This window comes from Columba livia, chromosome Z (genome assembly GCF_036013475.1).
Source record: "Columba livia isolate bColLiv1 breed racing homer chromosome Z, bColLiv1.pat.W.v2, whole genome shotgun sequence".
Lineage (NCBI taxonomy): Eukaryota > Metazoa > Chordata > Aves > Columbiformes > Columbidae > Columba > Columba livia.
This window is the reverse complement of record NC_088642.1, coordinates 44,712,848-44,739,987: the sequence shown is the minus strand read 5'-3', so window position 1 is coordinate 44,739,987 and position 27,140 is coordinate 44,712,848. Positions and strand designations below refer to the sequence as shown.

General features: G+C 43.3%; 1 protein-coding gene and 1 long non-coding RNA gene across 2 annotated transcripts; both read right to left on the bottom strand.

Moving 5' to 3' along the window:
• Positions 1-1,610: 1,610 nt before the first annotated feature.
• Positions 1,611-8,169, bottom strand: NIPSNAP3A (nipsnap homolog 3A). The gene is made up of 6 exons (XM_065045669.1): positions 8,013-8,169; positions 6,854-7,061; positions 4,803-4,964; positions 3,104-3,253; positions 2,631-2,717; positions 1,611-2,520 (listed from the first exon to the last, which is right to left on the bottom strand). Exons 1-6 carry the CDS (start codon positions 8,085-8,087, stop codon positions 2,444-2,446), a joined length of 759 nt encoding a protein of 252 aa, XP_064901741.1. The 5' UTR covers positions 8,088-8,169; the 3' UTR covers positions 1,611-2,443.
• Positions 8,170-12,078: 3,909 nt separating this feature from the next.
• LOC135577397 (uncharacterized) lies at positions 12,079-25,643 on the bottom strand. Its single transcript, XR_010469171.1, has 3 exons — positions 25,336-25,643; positions 19,835-19,909; positions 12,079-15,086 (listed from the first exon to the last, which is right to left on the bottom strand). It is a non-coding gene; the product is annotated as an uncharacterized LOC135577397 (long non-coding RNA).
• Between the last annotated feature and the right edge of the window lie 1,497 nt (positions 25,644-27,140).

The window sequence follows — 27,140 nt, the reverse complement described above, 5'->3', positions numbered from 1 at the left end:
GTGGTCTTCAATGTGTCACTTTTGTATATGTTCTTTTGAGGAGTGCTTGTTAGCAGCTCTTGTTTTGCCTGTTTTTTTTTGTTGTCAACTTTGCATAATGTGCAAACAAGTTCCAGTATCTCTACAATTTAGGATGGGGCACATATGTTTTTCAGGTAAGTGGGGTGGCACAAGAGTGGGAAGGCAAGTGCTACTTCAAGCTTCTAAAGTTGGTGAATAAAAAGGTCTCCAGCAAGTCCTGAAAAAGTGATCAGTGTAACTGTCAAATCCAGCTGCAGAGCATAACAAACTTATCTGCATATTTAAATCCCCAGTCAGGCACCTGCCTCTAAATATTTCCATTATAGAAATGCATAGTGTTGCAACTATTGATAATTGTTCCTCCTATTTGCTAAAAATACGCTACACCTGTTTTCATTGACAAAGCAAGAAGTTATATTGAGTATAAAGATGCTGAAATGCCATAAACTTAACTAATCCTTAGCTAATATCGAATTAAAGGAAGATCAGTCAAGACTAAGTTGATTTTTGAACAGCAATTTACAAATGAAAGCAGAACGATAGTCCAATTGCTTATAGGAAAACTGATGTTAAAATTTTGCCTGCTACTGCCTGTAGTCCCCTATCAGGCAATTAAACTCCAGAATCCAAACAGTTCTTGAAGTTACACTCATCTGGAAAATCCATCCTGAGATAGGAAATTTTAACTGTTGCCTTGGGTTTCCTGTTTTAATTTAGTGTCCAGCTGGTGGTGTTTGATTTATCAACCTCGTGTCAGAGAACAACAAACTTTGGAATAAAGCACACCTCTCATATCCTGACTATTTTATACTCTCAATACTGGTGACAGAGGAAATAGTTTTATGTAAAAAAAAAAAAAACACCTTTTAGTATGCTTCACTTCATTCTAGTAACCAGTAAAACAATTTTGGCACTCACACCGGGTTTTGTCATTAAAAAAAAAAGTCATCCTTTGAGCTAACTGCCATAAGGCAACATTGTGAATCAATGGGGTAGTGATGGGTTATCAGCTGTTTATACCTTTTAAAGTTGATTTATGAAAGAGAAGACAGTGCTATCTGAAGTAGTGCTTGTTCCACCCTGAGCCTGCTAAAGATGGCTGTTTTGGAGGGAGTATCAAGGCTTGGATATAGGAGCTGGGACACGTTATACTCCCTTAACTACAGCAGCTGAATCCTGTCCACCTACCTTTGATTTAAGCATAATTGCCCACAGCTGGTTTTAGTGCTTTCCACAAGATCTTAATGCACTTTACAGAAGCAATAATCATAATTAGGCAGACTGCACAAAGATACTTCAATTGTTCATTGCAGATCAGTCATTACCTGTGGAAAAGCCAGTTTAGTGACCTTTACATTGCAGAAGAGGGTTCTCTGTACCATGGTATGTGAAGTTTGACTTTTCAGCCTTTGTGCCCTCCACCCTGCTGCTATTACATTTACTCCAGCTTACTGTTTCTGAAGCAACATTTATCAAGACTGTTGTTGACCAAAATAGAGGGCCTGTAAAATCCTGTACTTTGAGAACAGGGTTTATCATTTCACAGTTTAAAAAACAGTAAGGGCTTGAGCTGTAAACTCTAAAATATCATGCTTTGTATAAATTTATTTGGCTTTTAACAATCTGGCAAAAAGTATTTCAGAGAACATAAGCACATGCAGGTCAGCTGAGTTTGACTGCACAGTTAAACAAGAAGTGCTAAGCAACTTCAGCATCCTAAACAAATATTAAAATACCTAAGGCAAAGCGTTATGTGTATAACCAACAGTTTTGAGGAAGTGTTTACTGAATGAAAAATGGCTGAAGTGAACTATACAAGATTGTGAATAAATGCTCACATCATGGCAGATTTCACCAGCATACAGTACCTGGCCAGCTTCACTACAGCACCTTCTAGGTGCTATTCCAGCCACACTAATATTTTACATTACTTAAAATTAATACAAAACATTCCAGTGAGAAGTCTGATTAAAACGTAACTGGGTGACAGATGTGGGGGCATTTCTTTTTAAACCAGTATGCAATAGCCAAGATGGAGGTATTGAAAATTATACCAGCCCTAAGCTTTAATGTTGGAAGGGAGCAGTTAACTTACTAGGTTTGGTGAGTGATCTAGCTATGCAGAAAATTCTTAAGAACTGAGCAGTTAAAAGACAGATGAAATGTGGTTCACGCCAGAAGTGATATGGCTTGAGTTCTTTTTCCTGGGGATGTAGGAACATCATCATAAAGTTCTGTTTAGCAATTGCTAACAGGGTACAAAATTTTACTGATTTACAGTGCTAATGATCAGTATTTTACATCCATTTATTGTAAACTGAAAAAGAGCTTGGTTCATGAGGGTATGACAATCCATGTGATGGCACTTGACAGTACTTCCATTTTGTCCTTTCTGCTGTCAGTGACATCCTTTAGAAGAAGTTTACTTCAGTGGTGAGCACTGAAATGGAATCAGGAGCATATTTTGCTGGGACTCCAAGAATTTGACACTGTCCTGCACTGAAATTAAATGCAGATTTTATTAACACAGTAATCCAATGAGAAACAATACTTTTGTCAGTATGCATGCAGGTAACACTACTGAGTTCTCTGGAATCATGATCTCTTACCAGCTGCTACCACTCTGGCATCTTCATGGGCACTGCGCCTTCCTACTGCCCAGTGATCTGGGCTCTCGTTCCACCAGATCACATGGACTGAGAAAGCACAAACACAGTCAGCTGGATATTGTTATGCTGCAATACGATATCTATTTAAGTCCTGGCAGTCTGTCTTCACCTGCTAGATGCCTTGCAGTTAGCAGAAACAATTATCAAGGCAAGTACATGGTGGCATGATCCTTTGCTGAGCCTTTAGAAGGATTTACTCTTTAATATCAGATTTGAGAGTCACTTAACAAAGCAGCACCTGGCTTACGCCTATAACTCAATACTCAAAGCTGCGTCCAAGGGCTGTTTGCAGAACTTTGGTGATCCATACCAACATTTTCATTAAGCTGGCCAATCCTGATCAAGGGTAAGGGCTTGCTCCTCTCACTCCACCCCTTCCCATCCCAAAGTCTCTATTAGAAATTGAGTAGTACCTGTGTTAAGTAATCCACATTCTGTGTGGAAAACACCAATCAGCTTGGCGTAGCCTGTGTTGACATGAGCATTGATTGCAGCTTGAAATGCCTCACCCCACAATGCTGGCCCACCAGGCTTCACCTGGAATGTAATCCATTCATATACTCCTGGAAGAAAATGCAAAGACAACCTCAAGGAAGGAACAGCAAACTAATATGCTGGTTCTCAAACACTGTATCGTGGCAGTGATGTTTTTATGGTGAAAGCAGTACTGCAATTCCTTGCCATTTGGGAGCAGCAAGACACAAAACTGACCCTTCATCCCAACATGCACAACATCTCTCAGCTTCCAGGGGCTCAAAAGAGCACAGGCAAGCAGCTTGCTCACTGGAGCTAGTTTGAGTGTGAATGTAAGTATCTGCACCTTGGGGAACATGGAGCTCCACAAAAGACCCAACTTAGCAATTTCCAGTGTTGCCTGGAAATCTCGGGAGATTCAGACTGTTGCAGAAATCACAAATACTCATACGTATCTGCAGGATTTAGATGGCTGATTGAACAATGCAAGGTGGTCTTTTTGAAGACTGGTGATGGTTCCTGGCATTGAAGTGGTTTATGAGATTATAAACTCCTTTGACTCCTGGTAATTGGTCATGGAAAGATCTGAAGGCATAACCGACAGACTAGCACTAGATTAACGTCTGTGCTCTGCCAATCGATCTCCCTTGCTTGTAGACAAATGGCATGATTTACCAAGAAATTTCAGTCCTGCTACAAGACATGTAACATGTCTTCTTTGTATTCACATAGTTACTCCAGGTCACAACTGTTGACACTTTAATAGAAGGTTTGCCACTTGCTGTATGGTAATATATGTCTGGTCTCATTCTCCAGCAGTGGGCTGGAGATGATTAACTAAAAAGATAACAAAGTGGTTGAAAAGTCAGCTCTCCAGTTTTAAGAGAAAACTGGACTGCTTTCAAATTCAATTGTAACAGCATAAAGTTTAGAATCACAGGGAAATAAAGAACAAAGATTACTGTATGTATGCACACACTGAGGGCTAAAGCAAGGCTTGTTCGATGTCATTCCATGCAACCATGTGTGCAAATGTTCATAAAACAAGTGACAGTCAATACTATCAATAACACATTTGTTACACAGAGAATTAAACTATGTAAGGACAGGGCTTCCACACCTAATCTGTGATTGTTATAAAGTGTGCTTGACTTGCATGTCTCTTTAAAAAGTAGGGTTTTTTCTTGTTTTCTTTTCTTAAAGCTATTATGTGAAAGAAGCACTAACATCAAAGCAAATTGATAAAACAGAAAAAAACCTCTGTAAAAGAGAACAATCATTGTCTTAGTGTCTCCAGGAAATGCCCTCACACTGATGGATGGACAAAGTGAGTCTGGGGCGACTGCTCTGGCCACTGCTAGAGCATTGCCATTTCACACGTTCATTTAGGCAATTCACACACCTTTTGACAACCTTAATGATCAGGACTGTAGTCAGCTATTGGTGTAAGTGAATGTAAAATCCTTAAAAACTTTGTCCCTCATCTGTGTTATGTCAACTTTTTCACTTGAGTGTAGGTACATGAACTTGGTACATAAAGGGTTATAAACCCATTTAATACCTGGCTTAAACTTTAAGCGATTTTTTCAGTCTGTCAGCATCGATACCTTTAATCAGCAAAAGAGAAGATAAGCTCACCCCCTTCTTTTGGAGGCTTCCCCAATCGACACCAGGGTACTAGATAAGCAACCTCATTGCGCTGCTTTTCTATCAAGGGAAGAAGTCGGGAGAGTAATGCTTCCTGCCAGGCTTTGTCATTGGCTAGTGCATGCCGGACTGCAGTTCTGTGGGCAAAATTATCTGCAAGAAAGGAAAAAATAATAAAAAAAAAACAAAGAAGAAAACCCACCACACTTAAAGTCACACCAGTCAATCAAAATGTATAATTACAAGGAGGCAAGCTGCATTTAAGTTAGTCTGACATTGACAATTTTAAACAGCATATTAGCTCGAAGCAGGTGTGGCAAGTTTCCTTTAAATTCTGCAAAAATCTTTGTTTTAGCTCTGAGATTTAAATGGTTTCAAGCCAAATCAAATTTTCCAGTAAATTTTATAAAAACGTTAAAATATATTAAGCGATGTTACCGTTAAGAAAAATTCATGTATGGCATCTGCAGGGACTATTGGGTGTAGCAAGTACAGGGATAAGGAGATGTGGAGAAAGCACAGCAGATAAGGGAGTGCAGCGGAACAGAAAATTCAGAGGGAATATTATGCTACCAAGAAAAAAATAAGAAAAATATGACTTTTTGCTTGTATAAAATGACACTAAAAGTGTAGAAGTAATGTTTGTTTGTTCAGCTGCACAAAAAAAAATGTGAAATGCCCCAAATCTAAACATTTTCTTTTTATTTTTCTTTTTTCTTTTTTTTTTTTTTTAATTAAAAATAAATTCACTGAATTGAGTGTGTTTGAATTTCAATTGGTTAGGCTGCAGTGGCATCTTAAACAGTATCTTTATGCAGACAGCTTTCAATTACATAAGAGAAAAATCCATCATCTGAGAATGGGAAGAACCTTGAGAAATACTACTGCCTTGGAACTAAGAGAAAAATATACTAAGTTTTAACTACTGAAAATATATAAGCAGATGGCTGATGAATCAAGGAGAAAGGATGTTGAACCTTACACATGTAGACACCATTAGGAAAAGAAAACTACTGGTTTTTCCTTAGTTTTGCATTTTAAAAGTTTCTCAGAGATTACTAAATCTTTCGTTTGCTTAGAGAGAGAAACAATAGACAAAGCCTAAAAGTTCTGAGAAACAAGACAGTTTATTAACCGTAGATGTATGTGACTCTTCATTCTAAGCAGATACTGTGAACACGCTGGATTTCAATGACCAGAGTGAGGACTTCAGAAACAAAATTCCGTCTCAGCATACAGATATGTCTGAGACCGCAGCAGGTGTACAAAAAAAAATGATACTGGTGTGCCTTCCCGCCTCTCCATAACCCAAGAATCAAGTTCCCTTGGGCTCTGCAAAGAGCTCAGGCCTCCCACCTAGTTTCTCACACAGTTGTAGCTTTTCTTGTTCACCACCCCAACAACATAAAAAGCTGATTACACTGCAAGAAGCCTGTTGCTACAAAGTCTGAAGTGGCAATGAAACACTTTGCAGGCTTGGGTAGCCGGAGCTGGTAGATTAGCTCCCACCTCAGCACAGCCCAGCTACAGAAGGAGTTTAAGCACACAAACCACACGCTCCATGTTTTAGGGTAGTGACTGTTATACTGAACTAAAATTTGACAACAATTATACATCCGTATAAACATGTACAAACTGCATATGGATTGTCTGCACTTATATGTATTATTAAGGACACCTCAAAAGTTTTTCCATACACTTTGAAATTCTGAAGACATTTGTGGTTCAGGAGATTAAAAAGTTAAAGTTAAAAATATTTGCCATGAACAAAGCACTCTGTGGCAGTTCCTCTATTATACCCATTTTGAGCAGAGGTCGCCATTTAAGTCCAGTTCTAACCCTCTTACCCTGGCATGTCAAAATTGTGCTGACAGGCTCTACAATGTTCTTTTCAGTAATTAGTACAGGAACACACGTTTTGGGGACATGTTCTTACAGTAAAAGCAGCAAATAAAAGTGGGGTAAACATTCTTCTTGTCTACTTGCCTAGAAGATAGGGAGCACAGAGAGAGCAAACCAGCACCAAGGGATGCTGAGCATACCATACTTCCAAACGTGGACCACCTTATTCATTGCACCCAGCTCTGCAGACCAGAATCCCACCAGCTCTGAGTGAGCTGTGCGAAGGTGAAAGTACTTGTTGAAAACTTCCACAAACTCCTTCATCTTCGATGGCTTAATATCGTATGTACGGATTTCGTAGAAAATGCTATTATTTTGCCTAGGCCCTGTAGCAAGGGATGCGAGTACCTGAGAGAAAATACTAAGAAAAATAAATAAAACTAATTCTCAATAAATAAAATTACCTTACACCAGTATTAGCAAATTACATATTGTTGGCGAAAGAAAAAGATACGAATGCCTGGGAAAAGACTGGTTCCTTCAAGCACAAGATTGGAAAGTCTGCATTCTTACCCTTTACTGGCTGCTTCCCAAAAGCTGGTCAAGAACAGTTTTTCTATTCATATAACATAAAACCCTTCAGAAGTCCAAGAATATGCTTACTTTTGCAACTGCCTCAATAACCTGGAACAAACAAAACTAGAAAAATCAAGGCCAAACCAAATAATTGGCCCCAGCCCATGTTTACACAGAGGTGGCTGCAGGATGGAGTTTGGACAGGTCTTATTTTACAAGCATCAGCAACCATGTACACCATACAGCTCAAGCCACAAAATACCGATGGCCAAGACCAAAGGTCTTGTTTCCTAACGATCCTCTAGAGTATTACACAGCTAGCGCTGGTTGCCATGTGTCACAGCTCCTTTTAGTATTTACAGATCCGCACAGGGTCCTGAACAAACAGTAATCCTGCACCAGTGAGTGACCCATCCAACCGCAAATTTCTGCAAGAGAAGCCTGGATGTTTTCTGCTGCTCCATTAAATACTGGACTCCTGCTGGATCATTTCTCCTTTCCAAGGAACCTGTCACACCATTCTGGAGAAGATCAGGGGCCGATGCTCAGCACAGGGCGCGCCCGTGCGTGAAAACAGTCCCCCTACCGAGGATGTCGCGACAACGACAGACCCCGCCCGGCCCCCATCGGCCAAGATCCCACCCCTGCCGGCCCAGACACGCCCCCGTCGAACGAAACCACGGCCCCGCGTCACCCCAGCACCGGCCCCCGCCACACCCACCGCACCCCCCGTCGCCGCCCCGCCCCGCGGCTCGCAGCGCCGGCCCCGCTCGCAGCCGGTACCGGAGGGCGGGCCCGCGCCCGAGCGAGGCGGGCGGCGGCGGCGAGGGGCCGGCGGAGCGCTCCCGGGGGCAGCATGGCGGGCACCGGGCCGGGCAGAAGGAAAACGCAGCAGTCCGCCGGCGGTTGCGTGGAAATGCGGGCGGGCGGACCGCCGCGGGGGCGGGCCGGGGCGGTGGAGCCTCCCTCGGGGGGCGGCCCAGGGGTGGCCTCTGCTGCCCGCCCCGCTGCGCGGGTCAGCAGGGAACTGAACCGCGGTGGCGGGTGTTTAAATCCTGTTTTTTACCGCTCTGTAGTGGGATGGTTGAGTGGATGGATGGGTGGGTGGATGGATGGATGGGTGGGTGGATGGATGGATGGATGGATGGATGGATGCATGCATGCCTAGAATGTGGTACCTCTGCCTCTGCCTGAGTGCCTGAATACAATAAAAAACCAGCCTGATAGCTTGGGGAGACCTGCAACTCTTTGTCCCCACAGGTTGCCTTGGGGCAATTAACTCAGTAAGTCACCGGGCCTCCAGCATTTGCAGGATCAAACTTCAAAATGTATGGACACAAATCTTCCACCCACAGTCCTCCTCCAGAAGAAAGCCCTGTGGCTTTTTTCTGTAGCATTTTTTGGGGTAAATCCAAGCTTTATGCCAGGAATGCTCAGTGCTGAGCACTGGCACCCCATTACAGCTGTACGCCCGACCACATCATCCTTACTACCACATGGTTACCTAGAGGTGGGATTTTGTCATGGCTGAGACTGTATACCTTTGCTGAATTAAATATCGTCTATAAGAAATGTAAAGGTAACTTTTCCATTGTTGTCAGTGCATCCTGTGTTTTACCTGTGGGAGACAAATCAGCCCATAGCAAAGGGTGCTCTATGAAAGACTGCCTGAATTAATAGCATAGTATGTTTCATTATTATTCTTAATAGGGGTAGGGCATTCCTTCCTCCACCCCAAGTAATTGATTTTGCGGGCCTTAAGGTGAAAACAGAAATTATGGACTTGTGCCTGTGGAGCTTCCATGCTCTTTCTCAGTTATGGGCACTTTTTGTTAAAGACAAGCCTAGGAAGAAAGATTGTCTAAATTAGAATGAGATAGAAAAAGGAGTTCTAACAGATATATTTAAAGAGCGGTGTAGGAAGAATAAAGCATCTATATTTATGTTTATTTGTAAGTGGTATTCTTGGTTACATTTTTTATATCAGAAGAACTGAACGTGATACATGCTGAAGTGTTTTTGCAATATGGCATGAATAATTTGCATACTTTCTGCAGCAGAACACCTGAAGTGTGGTTGCTGAGGTAGTTATTGCCCATTTAAGATTAGTTTAACATATGGGGGTTTTTCACATATGAACACATTGTATTTCAGCTGAAGGCAGAGAATGAGATAGCAAACTCAAAAATATTTAAGGTTCTCCTTTGTTTATCTTATTATAGAGATGAAGTAATGTTGCTCATAGCCATGTTGTGTTGGAATATTTCTTCCCATTTCATAAAGCTTTTATTTTTATTGTTTGAACTTTTCCTGTGTTTTCTTTCTCACCAGAAATGATCACACAAGTCAGGATTTGTTTTGAGTAGTCATAAAAAAACAGGCTTTGTTCTTGCTAACCTGAATAGTTAAGAAGAAGCTTTGATTTTTTATTTCTTTTTGAGTAGTCGGGGAATAGAAAGGTGAATGTGATGTTTGTATTTGAGCAAAACAGTTTAACACAGTGCGGAGCTAAAATGCATAACAAACTGCACTGGAACTCAATGAAGGCCTGAAATGATTCCCTGAAACAATTCAGCAAATTGTTTTATCAGCAAGTAAATTTGAGAAAACTGCTTCAAAGTGCAGCTAAGGAAGAGGCCAAGACAAAAATCATTGAGAAGGCTGTTCTTTCAGATCTGCCTTTTTGCCTGGAACTGGAATTCACCTTACCCCCAGTATTTTCTCTCTCATGCCCTTCAAGAATTCCAGAGGTATATCTTTCTTTCCATGTGGATGTGTCAGAGCCAGTGGTAAAGTGAGGAGATTGTACCTCCAGCTCTTGACTGCCACTTGCAGGTCTGCCTGCCAGTCCACAGAATGGTAAACAGGAGCTGTGCTTCCTAGACATGCATTTCACAATTCACAGATGGTATTGGACAGCTGGGAATGACAGTGTTAATACTGTAGAAGAAGTAATAGTGGATAGTATCTGTCACAAATGCTTTTTGATCGGAAGTTTAAATTTTGGTACTGAATTGGTGAATCAAACGAAATTTTCAGTTTATGTAGCTGTGACTGCCAGAACTGCCTGAGTTGCAATGGTTTATTAACAACTTTTGTTGCTGGTGGAAGCCAGAGCTCCATGGAGGCAAAATGCAAGGTGAATTGTGTGCATTAGTGCATTTATGTCTTGTGCTCTCTGCGTGCAACATTTTCATCCATTTTTGTTTTCCCACAGAACAGGAAACACTTTGATCTGTATGTGACTTGTGAATGTGGGCAAGCATGGAACAGGTTTTTTTTATTTCCTTTTTGTTGTTAGTAAAGATGGGGACAGTGAACCATCTATACCAAAAGACTTAATGCTTTCAAGAGCAGCTTAAACTTCATTGGTGATGTTTGCCTGAACACAGAGAAGGTAACTCAGAGTTTTGGAAAATGAGAAAGCACAGTACTTGCTCCTTTGCTAGGGGATATGTTCCCATTTGTGAATCACAGCTTTCTGTTTCCTATTGCATGGAAGATAAAACAAGGACGTTTCTTTCTGGTTTTCCATAAACCCTTCACCTTAAATTCCCTTGTCAGAAAGGCAATTTTCAAAAGCACAGGAGGGTATAACTGAGCACTCATTTTCAATGGCAGTAGGGTTTCTATTACTTAATGCAGTGTCATTGGTAGGCTTGAGAGAGGTGTTCATGAGCTTGTTTAGTCTAAGTGTGATACGCTGGGTTTCCACTGCTATGTTTTCATTAATCTCTTATGATTAGTGCTACCCTTCCTCTCTCTAGTTCTGCTGCTGAGTGGGCAAGCAGCAAGTGATTTCCTGGTTTGCATACAACATTCCTGAATGTAATGCATCCTTTTGGTATGTTCCCAGTAGGCCAGAACATGTAAATATCCTCTGATTTTCATTCTCTCAGCAGTTGCATGTGAAAATCTAAATAACAGCTTATCAAACTTGGTATTTCTTCCCTGATTTTCCTAACAAGTTTGCATTCCTCATCTCATGAAAACAATCTCCATTGTATATAAATGTTTATTGTGTGGCACCCATGAGAATACTTAGAAGAATCAGTGTCATCTCTTTGTTTACTGGTGGTAAGAGTCACATTAGTGTTCCTTGTACCCAGGGCCTGAGGACATGCTTGAATCAGAGTCGTGTTCAGATGCCCTGCCAGGCAGTGAATGAGCATCGAGAAAGTTGGTTTCATGTTTTTGTGTTGCTGGAGGAGGCAGTGTGAGAGCATTGTAGTACTTTATCTCTCTGGGAAGCAGTTCTGTGCTCTCCACTCCGGACTCATCCACTCCACATTCAAATACTTGCTGGTATTTGACACAGCCCCGACCACACCAGGGTGACATCCATCAGCTGTCCTGGCCTGGCGGAGAGGCTGCAGCCTTTCAGAGCTGCGCAGCAACAACATCAGGGACAGACCAGGTGCTTATGGCTGTCTGGAAGGGAATTAAAGAGCTGCTTCATACTGCTTGATCCACTCATCTTGCAAGTAGCTGTAGCACAAACCAAGTAACAGACCACTACATTTGTTTGAATCAAGTTCAAAAGAAAATATTCAGATTTGTCCCCAGTTCTTTTTTTAGAAGACATGTTTCTTCGAAGCTTGGTAAATGGACTTTTCCTTTTTCTTCCTTCTTTTTTTTTTTTCCCTCCTTGGAAATCTGCAATGGTTTAATGATTCCAAAAGAAGGGACCCGTTAAAGATAACACACATACTGAAATCCTCCAGTCATTTCTGTATAGTAAAATGTTTTTATTCCAAATCTCTGATTTAAAAAAATAAAAAAACTTTCCTATCAACAGGCCATATATATATGATATGATATGATATGATATGATATTAATACTGTATTAATTGCTTGTGCTTATTACTTGGCTGCTGTAATTGCAGTTATTCCTCTCAGTACATCTACTTGGCCTTTGTGAATGATATTTTTAAAATCTGAGAGTGAAATATTCCTTTTAGTCAATCCCTTTTTAGTTAATTAGGAAAAAAACAAATGCTCTGCTTGCCTATTTTCACAGATGGGGTGACATAAGGTAGCTTCTGCCACTGTGGGTATTTAAAGCACAATTCTTCTGAGAACTAGGAGGTCTGAGCTACAAAGAGCATGGAAAGGAGACAATATGAGCACACAGATGAAGGTTTACATGAGGAAGACCCAGCTGGGTTGATTTGTCACTTTACAGGTACTAACTAGCTCAGTTAACATTTTTCCCAATAAAATTCAGACTTGAAAGAATGCTGATAAAATACCTAGATCCTCCTTCGTAAGATAAAATTCTCTATAGCCTTCTCTTATTTGCTTTTTTTTTTTTTTTTTTCTGTATACAATAAGCTCTCTTCTGGAGATGCAGAGTGAGATTTTCTCTAGGATTTAGCCAAGGTTGCTCTTGTGTTCTGAACCCCAGTTTGCTTGCAGAAAAGTGAGTATGAGATGGAAGCTAAGTACTGCTTTAAGGCAGGCTCTAAGCTCTCTGGTATGAAAGCAGGTAAAGCCAGGTGGCACGGATTAATCTTTCAGGACCACCACACCATTCCTTGGGCAGGTATTTTCTGGGTCGTCTTGATTTTCTACCCAAAGACCTGGACAGGTTTAACTTGGAGAAATCTGGGATGATTTCAGCTAAGGATGGAACAATACTGTTCCTCCAAACCTGAGGTCTTATGTGATGGATGAGATAAGCAAAAGCACCCATTGCATCAGTTATGTATGAAGAAAGATGGAGTCCTATGCAAGACAGCTACCTGGGGAAAGCACCTTCTTACCTTGCAGTCCCATGCCAGGCCCAGCCCAGAGATGGAGAAAAAATACAGTCCTGAGCAGGCATAAGAGATGGGGGGAGGCTGATAGGGACCACTTTCCTGGTTTGGGTGATGTCTTTTACCCTCTTCCACCTTAGATCCAAGGTGAATATAAGAAGGCCACTCCCAGATGAGGGCATCCTCTCATGTTGTCTTGTTGGTGTGCCTGTGCCAGTGGGAAGCCCTGTCTGACCAGCTTGCCCCTTCTCCCTAGAAGGAGAACATCACTGATTTACTGTGGGCCTTTTTAACCTGGGTGGAGAACCGTCAATGGTGGCACATAGTAAGCACGTAATTTCTAGGTATTTTATCTTTATCTCTTTATCTGTGACCCACTGAAATACCGGTAATACTACTTATGATGTTGCACCACACAGCCTACAGCCAATGTCCTGATGGCTGTGTCAATGAAAGGAACTCTGTGATGCTCTGCTTGGCCTACTTGGGGCTAGAGGCAGCAAGTCTTGTCGCTCTTTTGTTGTGAGCAAGCTCCTCTGCCCTAATTCAACTCCCAAGTTTGGGATTAAGTCCTAGAAGATTTTTCATCAGTGAAAAGCTCAAAATAATGAGTGAGATTTTTAAGCAAGACTGAGTTATCAACTCCAGTAACTCACCTCTCCTAATTATTGATGCATTTCTTAGATAAACACCCCTTTCCTCTAGAAAAACAGCCTTGTCCCACTTGCCTGGAAAACTTGTTCCTTCTTTCAGACTCCATAAATGACCTCTTTCAAGGCTTCCTTTGCCTGGGGTTGCACTGAAATTAGTATTGATAATAGGCGTCTGTTTCTGCCTTAGCTGCTCTTCCCTCAAGCCCTAGAAAACCTGCTTTTCTTGGTACTGTATGAGAAGTTCACCTATTACATGTCTCTTGCTAAAATTCAGGAGGCACTGCTGCACCTTAGGGTAATGGGTTGCAGGTCTGTGCTAATCACACACAGGAAATTTGCAGCAGTACTTGTCAGATACCTCTGCGTCTGTCCTGCATGGTGTTATCACCGTCCCTGTGCTTCCAATCTAAATTTCAGTGTAATGAGCACAGATGAAGGCTGGACTACTTCAACCTGTGAGTGAGCTATGGCTAACACAGGTTGAATGTGCTGAGCAGGGTATAGCTCAATTAAATAACTTATGAGTGAAGAAGATGGAGGCTGGGAGCAGAACAGAAAAGTTCTGCCACTGTGCTCCTCAAAGCAATCCATAGAGTAGTCCTAGGCAGCAAGAGCTGTGAGATACACCTCAACACTCGTGCTAATATGCAGGAGTGACTGTAGTGCCTGAATAAACTGTAGATAGACAGATATTGATTGAGTGAACATGCAATGTGAAGAATGTTTGTAAGTTGGCTTGGCTCACCTGGAGATTGTAACTTATATCTGTGCCCACTCCCTTTTGAAAAAAAAATATAGGCTTCTTTTTGCTTGTTTACATCTACCCATGTGGGACTCACTCTTTCAATAAAAGTAGAAACAGCTGATGTTGGTGTCTTTTAATATGCCCACACTATCTCAGAAAATTCTTTGAAATGGTGCTGTCTGTGATTGTGATTGCAGAGAGATCTCTCTTATAATGTATTAAAACCAGAACAAACCAAATCCTTCATTTTTAAGTTAGGAAGCCTATAAAACTCTGTACAAAGCCCTGATACAGACTCTCTTGGTCAGTACAACTAAAGGAAGGTGATTGTGGAGGAAGCTCCAGTCTGGAGGAAAAGCCTTATCAGTAAGCATTTGAGTGATTCCCTGCGAATCTCTCCTGCAGTGATACAAAAATAAAAAGACCAGCCTGAACTAGAAAGCATTCTGATACTCATAATAATCTTCTAGGGAGAACAAATACACCTACGGTAGAGAGAATCCTTCCAGCAGGCTCAGACAGCTTGATACTAGGAAACCCATGAGTCACAGCAATGTTAGGCAAATCTGTTTAATCATTCACTTGGAAAGCTTCAAATATCAATACTTACCCATGAGATTCCTGGTATTCTGATGTCCTGCACTTCCCCACATTTACCTGGAAGCTACTGATATCCCAGTGGCTTGATTTTTAAAGACACCTGTAGTATTTGAGAACAGTATTTTAAAAACAGCTTCTAAGAGAAAATATCTATCCACATGGAAGTCTGTCAGAACAGCTCTTCCACCAGACTTCACAACATCTGCACAATCTCCTGCTTTACATTACCTTGGTCATGCTATGCTAAGTTAATAAAATTGTTATTTCTAGACCTGTCTGTCAAGTGAAGGAGCTGTGAACTGGGACTCAGTTTTCCTAGGACCAGACAGACTGGCAGAAGCAGAACATGGGTTTGAATCTAGGAATTTTTAGCTTGAGGTCCTAAAAATGCGTGATCTATAAGCCCAGAACACTTTCTTCATGCTTGGTGACAGATAGCTGCAGTAATCACTGTTTAAGGCTGATGAGAAGGTAGACTGTTGCATTTTTGCTTTATCCAGCAGCTGTGCCTGTCTTAATACAAACAAGTTACACAGGCAGCAGGACTTACAAGAAAGGCTGAACAGAAGCTGGGATTGTTTTAATTTGGAGAAGAGGCAGCTCAGGGTTCATATGATCCTTTTGCATGTAATTACAAGAGTGCTTCAGGAGAGAAAGGCATAATCTGTTCTCTCTCTGTCCGTGGTGGATAAGATAAAAGCAGCAGGCTGAAATTACAGAAAGGGAAATTTAGATTAGATCTTTTCCCCTTGTTAAGATAGTGAAGCATTCAAAAAGATTGCCTGGGAGAAAGCAGGATATCCAGGCCTGTGAATAATATGGATGGTGAAAATTGTGCTCATGTGTTTACACAACTGGTATGGGCTAGATTAGCATTTTTAACCTATGGAATATGGACCACAGAGTAACAGCCCATGAGACATGCAGAGCCCACACAGCATGAAAGGACAATGGGAAAACAGCCTAAAGAAACCCATTAGCCTGCAGCCAGCAAGGATGTGCCATATCTCTGCCCTCTCTTCTGAGGGGTTATTTGACATATTGGGGGCAAAACCAGTAAAAATACCATTTTATAAAATGATAACACTTTGACGAAATGCTGAGTAATGTACTCATGCATTGCAATCCCTCCTAATCACCATGCAGTTCTTAGATGCTAGGATGGCTTGTAGCCTTTATCTGTCGATTAAGGAAGGTTGAGACATTTTTGACCACCTGACTTCGTAGGTTCCCCCCAGACATCTTGTCTAAGATAACATCAATTTCTGGGATAAAGTAACTTGTATTTATAGCTGGAGATTTTTACAGTGTGTTCATAACAAGAAGCTACTGCCAAAAGCCAGTCCTTTTGTCACTGAAAACCCATAAGAGCCTTCTATTTTTTGAGTGAATACTGAAACAACCAGTGATGCCTCAGGATTAAACATTGCAATGCAGTTTGGCTTCCTATGTACCACAAATTCATTCTTGCTGGTATTGACAAAGAATCAGGAAAGGGCTGACAACAGTGAATGCCACGCCATAACTTGGTTCAGCTGTTTTCTTTATAATTCCTTCTCTCTTTGTGATGGTGAGGCAGCAACCTGGGTGTTTACCAAAGAGTTGCCCTTTAGTGACCAGGAGCTCTTCCTTCTGCCAGGAAAGAAAATGAAGGAGTCCTATAGTTAGAGCTGGCAGAATTTCAAAGGCACCAGCTGTGCTGTTGGTGTTGAATCACCAAGAAAACCATGGCTATGTTTGCCTGCTAGCAGGGCACATAAATCACAAGGAACTTGTACCAATGATAACAAAAAGTACAATGTTTTGTGAAGTCTCTGTTCCTACAGATTTGGTCTTTTGGCCCTACCTCCTGCACTCCTAGCAGTATTTCCCATCTCCCATTTGTGTCATGATGGATACCTCTCTCTGGCAGGCAAAAAAAGTGTCTAGATGAGTGGACCACTTACCAATGCTGACCACTGCCCAAAGACATGTGCTTTTCTTGTCTTTTCCTTGGAACAAGCATTAATAAAGTGCTGATTTTCATTAACCTGATTTTCCCTGAGACCTCTATCTTACTTTTGTTTGAAATTAGGTAACCAGTTTAAAAGATATTACGGGAAGCAGACAGATGAACAAACAGATAACAGTAGCATAACCTTGTAAGCCTTTGTTTTCTTAGAAAACCAGGCTAAAACAAGCATTCTTTGGTAAAATTGTTGCTGCCTGTGAGGTGGTAAAGTCAGGTATTCAAGAGAGAGCCTGCACCTCAAAAAACAGGGAATCTAACCTAGAAGACACAGGATGATCCAAGTGAATCCTCATTGACCAAGTGTTCAGAGCTGCCTCTGCAGACTGCAGGCCCAGAAGATGAAGATGTCTTTGTCGCTGAAGGATGGGACTGAGTTCAGAAGCACCGGGGTTGGTCCCCATCTGTGTTGGTGCCTGCTTTAGGGACTGGAGGGAGAAGCTAAGGTAATGGGTTGAAAGATACAGCAAGGGGGAAAGCACAGAAACTCAGTGCAAAGTATCGCCTTCCAGGACACCTTCGTTAGCCTCCTTGTTGAGTGATTCATAGCAAAACATCAGCTTTTAAAAAAGCACCACTTAGATTTAACTGGGAACTTTTGGGGTAAGAAGCAATGCTTAGAAAACAGTCTGCATATATTGGTCTCTCCCACAGGGTAAACAGTAATTGTATTAATATTTTTGAGTGGTCTGTACTGTACCTTATTTACTACAATATGGTCTGGTCTTTAAAATAATTTCACTGTGTTCATCTCCAGGATGGCTTTCATTCTCCAGTCCACTCCAAGGACATAAGTTTTCCCCATAGCTGTCTGGTCTGTCACTGCAATATCATTTGAATTACATAGTGCCATCCCTTGAGGATGATTGCAGTCCATGCAGGGAGTTTTTGACTGGTGACTTGTCTTGCCATCTTCAGAAAAGATCTTGGTGGTTTGAGATACCTTAGTCACAGACAACAGGCTGCATGGTGTGAATACCACCATCTCCCAGACCTTCTGTGGGCACTGATCTACAGATCTACAGGAAAACACACTGTCGTGGTGGCCATTAGTACAGTTGATGTCAATGTCTTCATTTCTACTACCTTCCCCTACTAGATCTCCAGCCACACACAATGGCCAAAGTAAATTACTGGAGTCTATGTCCAACCCCTGGCAATTCTTATGAAGTATCCCCTTGATCCCAGAGATCTTTATTAAATTCAAACATAGCTTTCTAAGGAGAAAAAATTAAGGATTTTTTGCAATCTCTTTTTTTTTGCCAGGTTACCTCAGTGCAAATAGCACAATGCTTCTTTCCATGTGTTCGGATGTTTTATATCCAGAAGAGATTCTTAGTGAGGTACCTGCAAGTCCTCAGGCTGTATCCAGTGCAGCTGTATGGCCTGAGATCTACAGCCTTAATATGAAGATTGCCTTTGCAATGTTCATGTCATTGCAAAAATGCATTCCCTGCAGGAAATGCAGGGAGGATGCAGGAAATGCAAATAGGATTCCTCTCATGCCACCAGATGATATGACAGTTTTATGCCATCCTAAGCCTGAAGTAGTTGTTTTCTTTGGAGATCAAAGCCATTATTTAAGCAAGTCCACTTTTTAAGCAAGTTATTGTAGCAATAATCATATTCCTCTTATAGAAAGTAGAAGAGTTTTCTGTTGTTCTCTGGGTTGTCGCTAACCTTCAGTGCAAAGCTGTCAGTCCCCCATAGGCGTGTCTAAAGAACTGCATGAGGAGTTCTTTGGAAAAGCTGAACCTCTGTATTTTACCTACAGAGAACAGTCATCTTCTGTTGGTGTCAAGGGAGCTGCTAACACTTTGACAAGTACTGACTTGAAAAAAAAGAGGTAAATATCTCCCATCCAACTCAGATAATCCCTTCAAACTCAAATACAAGATGTGAGTCAGGTTCATTAATCTGAGGTCAGTGACTGAAAGGTGTTTGCCATTCAAGCAGGAGGAAGCAGGGACAAACCTGAGTGCCTCAGAATATCATTCTCTTATTTTTCTACCCAGTTACAACAGCTAACACTGAGAAAACCTGGGGAAATTCAGGCCTTCCTTTAGAACTGAGTGCAACAAAGCTCACTCCTGAGGCAGCTGAACTGGCTGGCTATTTTGTGGCTACTTCGGATGTGGTAAAGACAGTGGAATTCTTGCTTTAGCACTGTGCTTGACAAGTGTCTAAAAATGTGAATAGAAATCTGAAATATTTGGGTCCCAGTTTTATAAAGCAGTTATGTGCCTGCCTAACTTGATGTATGTGACTATCTTCAGTGGGAATGAACCATGTAGGGAATGAGAGGCATCAAGATGAAAGACATCTGGTTTAGTGCCATACAAAGAGCAGCCCTTTTCATATTGACCATAACACTCACTTGATCACGTCATTTAACTTCCCAACCTCGGCTGTTTAACCTGAGAATTCAGATTGCTAGGGCTTGTCTTCTCGACAGGCAATGTAGGAGGATAAATTCATGAGTGTGTGCCCTGGACTTCAGAGAAGTCTGTCAGTATGAAAAACTATGATTAAGAGTTATTTGTCCTGCACTTGAAAACACTGTACAACAGCCTTATCCTGAGCAAAGCTGACTGTTCACCACTGCTGCTCAAAGCAGTAAATGCTGAATGTGCTCAACAGGATCAGAATCAGACTAAATATTTACTTTCAAGACAGCCATTGGAAATCCAAAGTTTGGTAAGAACCTAAAGATTTTAGAAACAAGGGAGACTCCAAAGGTCAAAGCAGTCAGTGACAGCTTTCCACCAACTCCAGCCAGCTTTGTAGCAAGCTTGTATCTCCCACAACTGTCTCAGTTATCACTTCATCACTATACATACCTTTTCATCTTCTGCTTCTCTCAGAAAAGAGGAATCCAACAAGCTCTTCAAGTCAGGAGACTAGTCTTTCTTACACTGGGGAGAGGGAAGAAGATAGCATTTTGCTTCTGCATCAGATATCAAAGATCTAGCATCCTAATTGAAAAATATAAATGGAAAAGAATGGTGAAGGTTCAGAACACATACCTGTGAGAGTGAATGGCTTTTTGCCTTGGGCTGAATTTGAACTTGGGTGTGATCTCGAGATAGCTATGGAGTTGTAAAAAAGTCAGTATGATGCTGGAGGAAAAAAAAAATCAGGCTTTCAGAAATAGAATAAAGAAGGATTTTGGGATTTGAGAGAATCAGGAGCAGCACATCCGTTTCACCTGTAGATGCTGGATCCACATGGAGATGGTGAGTGATAGGGAGTGGGAAATGACAGGCAATGACCACCAATACCCTTGGTTGTGCAGACAGAGCCCATTTTGCAGGAGACTGGATCTCCATGCTAGAATATTGTATTGTTCATCTCACGCCTTCTGCATTCCTGGTGAGGATTCCTGGAAGTAAGGGGAAGATGCTGGATAGCCTGCCAGCCTGGCTTTCAGTACAGCTATCTAGGGTGCAGAGGAAGATGTGTGGAAATGGTGAAAACTAGTGCTGAGGGCTATAGCACAGGAGCAGGCAGGAGCCATTTTATCCAGTTGCTGCTGAAAAAGTAAATCTGAGGTGAAGGGTGGGGGGAGAAAAAGTGATAGCAGGAGTTCATTTGGGTTAAAAAGTGTAGTAAAATGCTCAAATGGAAAATGATGCCTCTTGGGTAAAGCATTCTGTCTGCACAGGGCAGGCCTGGCTAGATGAGGTATTTGGCTCAACTTCCATATGGTAGACAGGAACAAGAGTGGGGTGAGTTGCAACTTCCTACACCTTTCCTGCTGTTTCGGGTACTGTTGAATGTCGAGTCAGTGTGCTCATCTCACTGACAGAGGGTTGGTCCCTTGCCAGGGGCAGGGTTGGAATGAACAATTAGCTGAGCAAAGAGCAATAATAAGAAGATAAATGGCTGATGGGGAGGTAGGAAGCACAAGACTGGGGATGTATGGTGGTGGGGCTGGGGCCCTTCCCTGACGAGGAGAGCAGCAGCAGTATATAGCAGATGTCAGCGGGATTAAGATCTCCTGTGTTGGAGTCTGGGTTTGGGTGTTGTAGGAGCAAGAGTAGGGTGGCTGGTTGTGAGGAAATGAAGTGGTATGTGACCGTGTGGAAATTTAGAGGATGCATGCTGAGATTGACATTTGGGGAGGGAAGAGAGAGAGGCGAAGAGTTTGAAAGGAGGTCTGGGCTGCTGCTTTTGAGAGGAACAGGAAGCTGTAGGAGATTTACACAAGGGGACAGGAGTCTATCCCTCGTAGCCTGTTTTCTACCTGCAGCTTCAGTGGGTAATGCAAAGCATACACTCCCTGTCACCTGATGCAAAGCTTTGCCTCCCTTCTCACTCTGTCCTCCCAGGCACCTCAGGGCTCTCGTTTCCCTAGGGCTTTCCATCTCTTCAGGTGACCCTTCAGAGCTCAGGTTAGCGCAGAAGTCTGTGCAGCCACCTTGTGTGGCTGGCTGCCCCAGGAAACCAGCTACAGAAGGAGAAAATGCCATATCCCCCCATGCCTGGGGGATACAGGCCTCCGTGCTGCAAACTATGGCTGTTACCATGGTGCTGCAGAGGGAGAGTGGCTGTCTCTGGTGTCACAGTCTGACTGGACACACAATACCTCCAACTTGAGTCTTTTTCAGCTTTGGCTCCAGTTCTCTACTGTGGAAGCAAATGGTGTCTTCCTTTATTTAGAAAACCTGCCAAGACACTTACCTGCAGAGACCTTCCACTTCCAACCAAAGCTGGTATGATCTGTTCATTTTGGCTGGGCTTGCTCTGCCCCGGTGAAATGTGCTTAATATACAGAAGCACCCAGCCACCTCCAGCTGTTTGTTGTCAACACCCATTGCAGTTCTGTTTAAGCAGAGTGAATACTTCTCAGTGGTGTTGATTCTCTTTTTTGGCTGCAGCATCTCAGGCAGTGGCTGCTGTATGAATGTGCCAGCGTTGTGGGCCATAATGATCTCATTTTGGGGAGGACAGTGGAGTAATGTGCCTTATATTTGCCTGATTCTGAAGGCTGCTTGTTGAATGTCAACACAGCCAGAGTTGTAGCTACAGCAGTCTTCCTCTTACTTGAGTTTTCCAGACACTGTTACTGCTGTAAAAACCTGCTATTTACCCTACCACAAAAAAAAAAAACCCCAACATTGAATAAATGTTCCCTTTCCCTCATCTCTCACAGGGTTGATATCTGGTGTGCAGTCTCAGTCCAGTCTGTACCATCTTTAGCAGAAAGATGGCACACATATAAAGGGAGAAACCACACATGGGGACTTTACGGTGCCTAATGAAGCCAAAAACACAAAGCCACAATATGTTGGCTTGAAATGGATGCTTTCCTTGATCTTACCGTACCATACAGTTGCAGTATTTGGCATCTCCTTTTGGAGGTCAAGACTAGAATGATCTGTGTGAGACTCGCTAAGGTTTCCCTAGAAAGGCTACCATTCTGTAGAATCACATATGTTATTCAGGATGGGAAAAGACCACCTGGATCATTTCTGTTCTGCTCAAATACAATGTGCTGTGGCCGTTCTGCTCAATTACAGCTGTGGCTATTTGCTAGGAGGAGAATGGTGCTCTTTGCTGTCACTGGTGGCCTGCTCAGAAGGTACAGACCTACTGTGGGCACGCAGATTGCAGGACCCTGCAGCTCTTTGCTAAAGAGAAGGCCAAAAAGAGAGAGGTGCAAGAGATGGGAAAGGGTAAAGGTTAAGATTGGAGAGGAGGTGACAGCAGAGACCTGAGAACCATGAACCTCTCAAAGCAAAGTCATTCAGCAGGGTTTTCTGTGTCATCTAGTTTGGTTTGGGCTAATTAGGAGACTTCTAAAGACTAACCCAGCAGGAAAGGTACCAGTGCTGTGAAGTCCCTGTTTTTTGGAGTCAGATGTCAAATCAGAGATCCCCAAAGTCTGAAGGCTGGAACAACAAACTTCTGCAATTTCCCATCAAATGCTCTAATTTTGCCCAGTTACAGGGCTCCTCCAGCAGAGAATGTTGATCATGTTGGTATGCCAGATGGAGGATGCAGTGAAGTGAAATCTCTGGAGACAAGAGACAGAGGGTCTGGAAAAGCTATGTTTCCTGGAGCCCTGGGCACGGCAAGACTCTAGAGAATTGTCAGTGCGGGAAAGAGCAAGACAGGCGTCAGTTAACCCCTAAAAGGGAAGTTTCCAGGAACTTTAGGTGTGAGGCCTGACAACTTTTCTCACAGGCTGGAGAGTTGGGCGGGGAATAACCTGATGAAATTTAACAAGGGAAAGTGTAGAGTCCTGCATCTGGGCAGGAACAACCCCAGGTTCCAGTATAGGTTGGGAAATTACATATTAGAGAGCAGTGTAGGAGAAAGGGACCTGGGGGTCCTGGTGGACAACAGGATGACCATGAGCCAGCACTGTGCCCTCGTGGCCAGGAAGGCCAATGGCATCCTTGGGTGTATTAGAAGGGGGGTTGAGAGAGGTCCTCCTTCCCCTCTACTCTGCCCTGGTGAGACCCCATCTGGAATATTGTGTCCAGTTCTGGGCCCCTCAGTTCCAGAAGGACAGGGAACTGCTGGAGAGGGTCCAGCGTAGGGCAATGAAGATGATTAAGGTAGTGGAGCACCTCCCTTATGAAGAAAGGCTGAGGGAGCTGGGTCTCTTTAGTTTGGAGAAGAGGAGACTAAGGGGGGACCTTATTAATGTTTATAAATATATAAAGGGTGAGTGCCATGAGGATGGAGCCAGGCTCTTCTCGGTGGCAAACAATGATAGGACAAGGGGTAATGGGATCAAGCTGGAATACAAGAGGTTCCGCTTAAATTTGAGAAAAAACTTCTTCTCAGTGAGGGTGACAGAGCACTGGAACAGGCTGCCCAGGGGGGTTGTGGAGTCTCCTTCTCTGGAGACATTCAAAACCCACCTGGACATGTTCCTGTGCGACCTCACCTAGGCGTTCCTGCTCCAGCAGGGGGATTGGACTAGGTGATCTTTTGAGGTCCCTTCCAATCCCAAACATACTGTGAACTTGCAAGGAAAGTGCCATATGGAGAAGGATGACACTGGTATGGCTTGCAGCATACCCCTTCTCATAGCAATGACAGCTAGCTAGCCTGTGTGTGCACTAACCCATTCCCTGCTGTGCTTGTCACCCTGGGCATTGGTATAATGATTTATTAGTGCTATCTAACTTCTTAAGAAATATATAGAAAATTAAGAAATAATAAAAAGGTTACCCTCTTTACACATGCCTACTTGTTTCCTAGCCTGCACCTTACCTCCAAATCTGCTGTAACCCTTGTGCTGTTGCAGCTACTTTTTGACCCTTAATTCAGAAAGAAAGGGTTGTGATGGTGACACTGTTTTTCTGAGTAAAACAAGAAAAAAAAAATGTTTTCCCAGCTGTGTCCTGAAAAATCCAGACACACAGAGGAAAATCCAATAAATTATTAACTCAGTCTTTCCATCTGCAGATAATGGTGTTTCTGGCCATTCAGGCTATTTATTTATTTAATTGCTAGCCTTCTTTGCCCTCATGGAAAGAGCAAATCTCTATTTGCCTTGAAATGCAAGGTCCTGAGCCGTTTTCTGGTGAGCACCTGGACAATGGCTTTCTGCCCTTTGAATGAGGAGAAATAACTTGGAAGTGAGTTTCCTGTACTCCTCTCATCTCCCTGGGAGAGAAGAATAATGAGCAAGAGAGCACCTTCATAGGCAAGAGATTAGAGAGTTTATGCATGGGTTATTCTTTACAGACTGCTGATTGCAATACGCTCCCCTCCCCCCCCCTTTTCTTTTTTTGTCTGAGTAGGTGGGGTGCTCAAAGAAGGTATTTTCAACTGTGATTTTTTTACTCTGAAGATTAATGTTTGTCTTAGAAAGTAGTAGGATGAGGGTGTTGCCAGCTGCCTGGCACTGACACATCAATGTCCTGATGCTCAGTCCATGCATCCAGCCAGATGCTGCCCTGCTCGTGAGGGGAAGCACCCTGTGGTTCTGTGTTATGATGAAAGGCAGGTTTGATCCATGTTGTATGGTCAGAAAAATAGGTTTGGTTGGCTGCCCTGCTCCCACTCTGGTGATGAAGTATGGGACTGTTTGATGGGCACAACTCAGCAGCCCCTTGACAGTGCACAACTTACCCATTTTCCTGTTTCTTGACCTCCTGTTTTCCATGCCAGACTCCTTGAAAATCCACCATAATTACTTTTTTGCCTTAGGTCCCAGTTTTGCTACAAAGCATACCCAAACCTGATATTTTCAATACTGTTAACCTAGACAATCTCAGCTGACAGGATTACCAGAGTGCCACTGGCCTTGCAATGCTCTGCTCCCCAAAATATCCCCAGCAACTGCCAGCGCAGTTTGGCCACTTCTCACGCAACTCACCTTTAACCAAGGTGTGAGATCCAGCTGTCCCTCGTGGTGCTTTCACACTGCTCTCTGCTGTGGCTGGCAGCTTCTGACATCACCTCTGGTTTCCCTTGCCCTGTTTACCCAGCCAAACTTCAGCCCAGCAACCCGGACACAGACAGGCTGTCAGCCTGGTGCTGGCTCCCTGCTCCCCATCACTGCCCTATGCTGGGGGCTTTGCAGCAGTTTAGCCAAGGAACCAGGATGGACATTCCTGAAGAGCTGAATGTTTGCCATCTTCACAGAGGCTGACTGCTGCCTGGCCCTGTCCTATTTTTTAATTCTATGTTGGGCTGTGTCAAAAGCATGCTCGAACTTAAGTTCTTAAGCAATTCAGAATGCTCTGTAGCTGTGATAAGCCCTTATAACTACTTATCAAGCCACCAGTTTTGTGTCAGCATTTGTGTCAGCATTTTTTTGATATATCTAACTGGAAAGTTAAATCAAGCCTTTGGACAAAAATACAGATTTCCTTTATAAATGCACTAAACCCAGCCCATTTCTTTGCTGTTTGCCGGCTGAACGTAATGTTTTGGGAATTAATATGGCCCTCATACAGAAAAAATGATTGATGGTGTAAGTCATACTGCCTTCCCTTTTGTAAATCTCAGGATGGGTTGTGCCAAACCGCATCATCCTCTTTTGCAGAGATGCAAACTAACAGCTAGATGCCAGCGTGGCAGGGCCTTGTAGGATCATCCTCCCCAGGCTTAGCAAATGCTCTCCTGTTCCAGTCCCACAGCACAGAGCATATTCCCAGCAGCCTAAATGTCTGAGTGACTCAGGCCAGATGCCTGGATCAGAGAGAAAAGGTCAAATACTTCTCAACACAAATAGGGGGAAAAAAATACTCACAAAAACCCAACCAATTGGAGTGCAGTGGCTGCAGCAGCCACCTAGGTGCCCAGAGCCGGGTGACAGGCAGCTGCCTTGCAAGGGTCAGCACCAGCCCTCCCCACAAACCTGGCTTTTGCTCCCAGCTGCCTCCTAGCCTGCGTGACATCATCTCAGCCCTGCTGGGGAGGAGGGAGGAAGAGAATGGCACCTCCTCAGAGACTGGTTGATTTCTTTTTCTGCTGCTTTAGTCAGCTTAGATGTGGCACAGACGGGGAATCCGCAGCCTGTGCCCCTACACCGGCTCCTGGAGCCTCAAGAGACGCCTGAAACAGATGGGACAAAACCCTATTGGGACCAAAACATGCTTGGCATTGCAGCCCGGGCTGGAAGAGAGGGCTAAGACCCTCCAGCACATCACCCTGCCCCACTGAGGCACTGCGGTCCATGGCATGTGTCAGCCACAGGCAGATGAGCACAGGGCTGCATCACAGGGACATGCTGCTCCCATGGGTGCGGGCTCAGTGCTGGCACATGCGGCAGAGGTGGATGAGGTGGTGGTGCCTGTGGGCTTGTGCACGGGGCCTCTTTGAGACCTGTGCCAGCCATTTCGGGGGGTGGAAAGCCAGGTTTTCTTCTGGTTATTCCCAGCGGACAGAAATGACTGGATTGGAGGGCTGCTGAGCAGGGCAGGAGGCAGATCCTTGCTGTTCCTGGGATGTGTGGGTAAACACAGCTTGTGGTGGTGGGGAGCTGGAGGGAGGCTTGGGGTGAGTAAAGGAGTTGCAGGGCAAGAGCAGGATGCCTTCTGAGATACAGAGTACACCAGTCCTGAGGCACCCAGACAGTGGAGGCAATGCAGTCTCCTGCAGGGTGGCATGGGTCAAAGCAGCAGCAGCATTGCTCAGGTAAGTACAGAGCTGGAGGTGGTGAGAAAGAGAGGGTTC

Bases quoted from the DNA above. Each gene is read 5' to 3' on its own strand.
- NIPSNAP3A (XM_065045669.1), bottom strand. From the start codon at position 8,087: ATGCTGCCCCCGGGAGCGCTCCGCCGGCCCCTCGCCGCCGCCGCCCGC. The intron at 4,965-6,853 runs GTATGCTCAGCA...CCTTTCTTGCAG, and splicing joins GGTCCACGTTTGGAAGTATG to ATAATTTTGCCCACAGAACT. The intron at 2,718-3,103 runs GTACTACTCAAT...GTGCTTTCTCAG, and splicing joins ATGTGGATTACTTAACACAG to TCCATGTGATCTGGTGGAAC.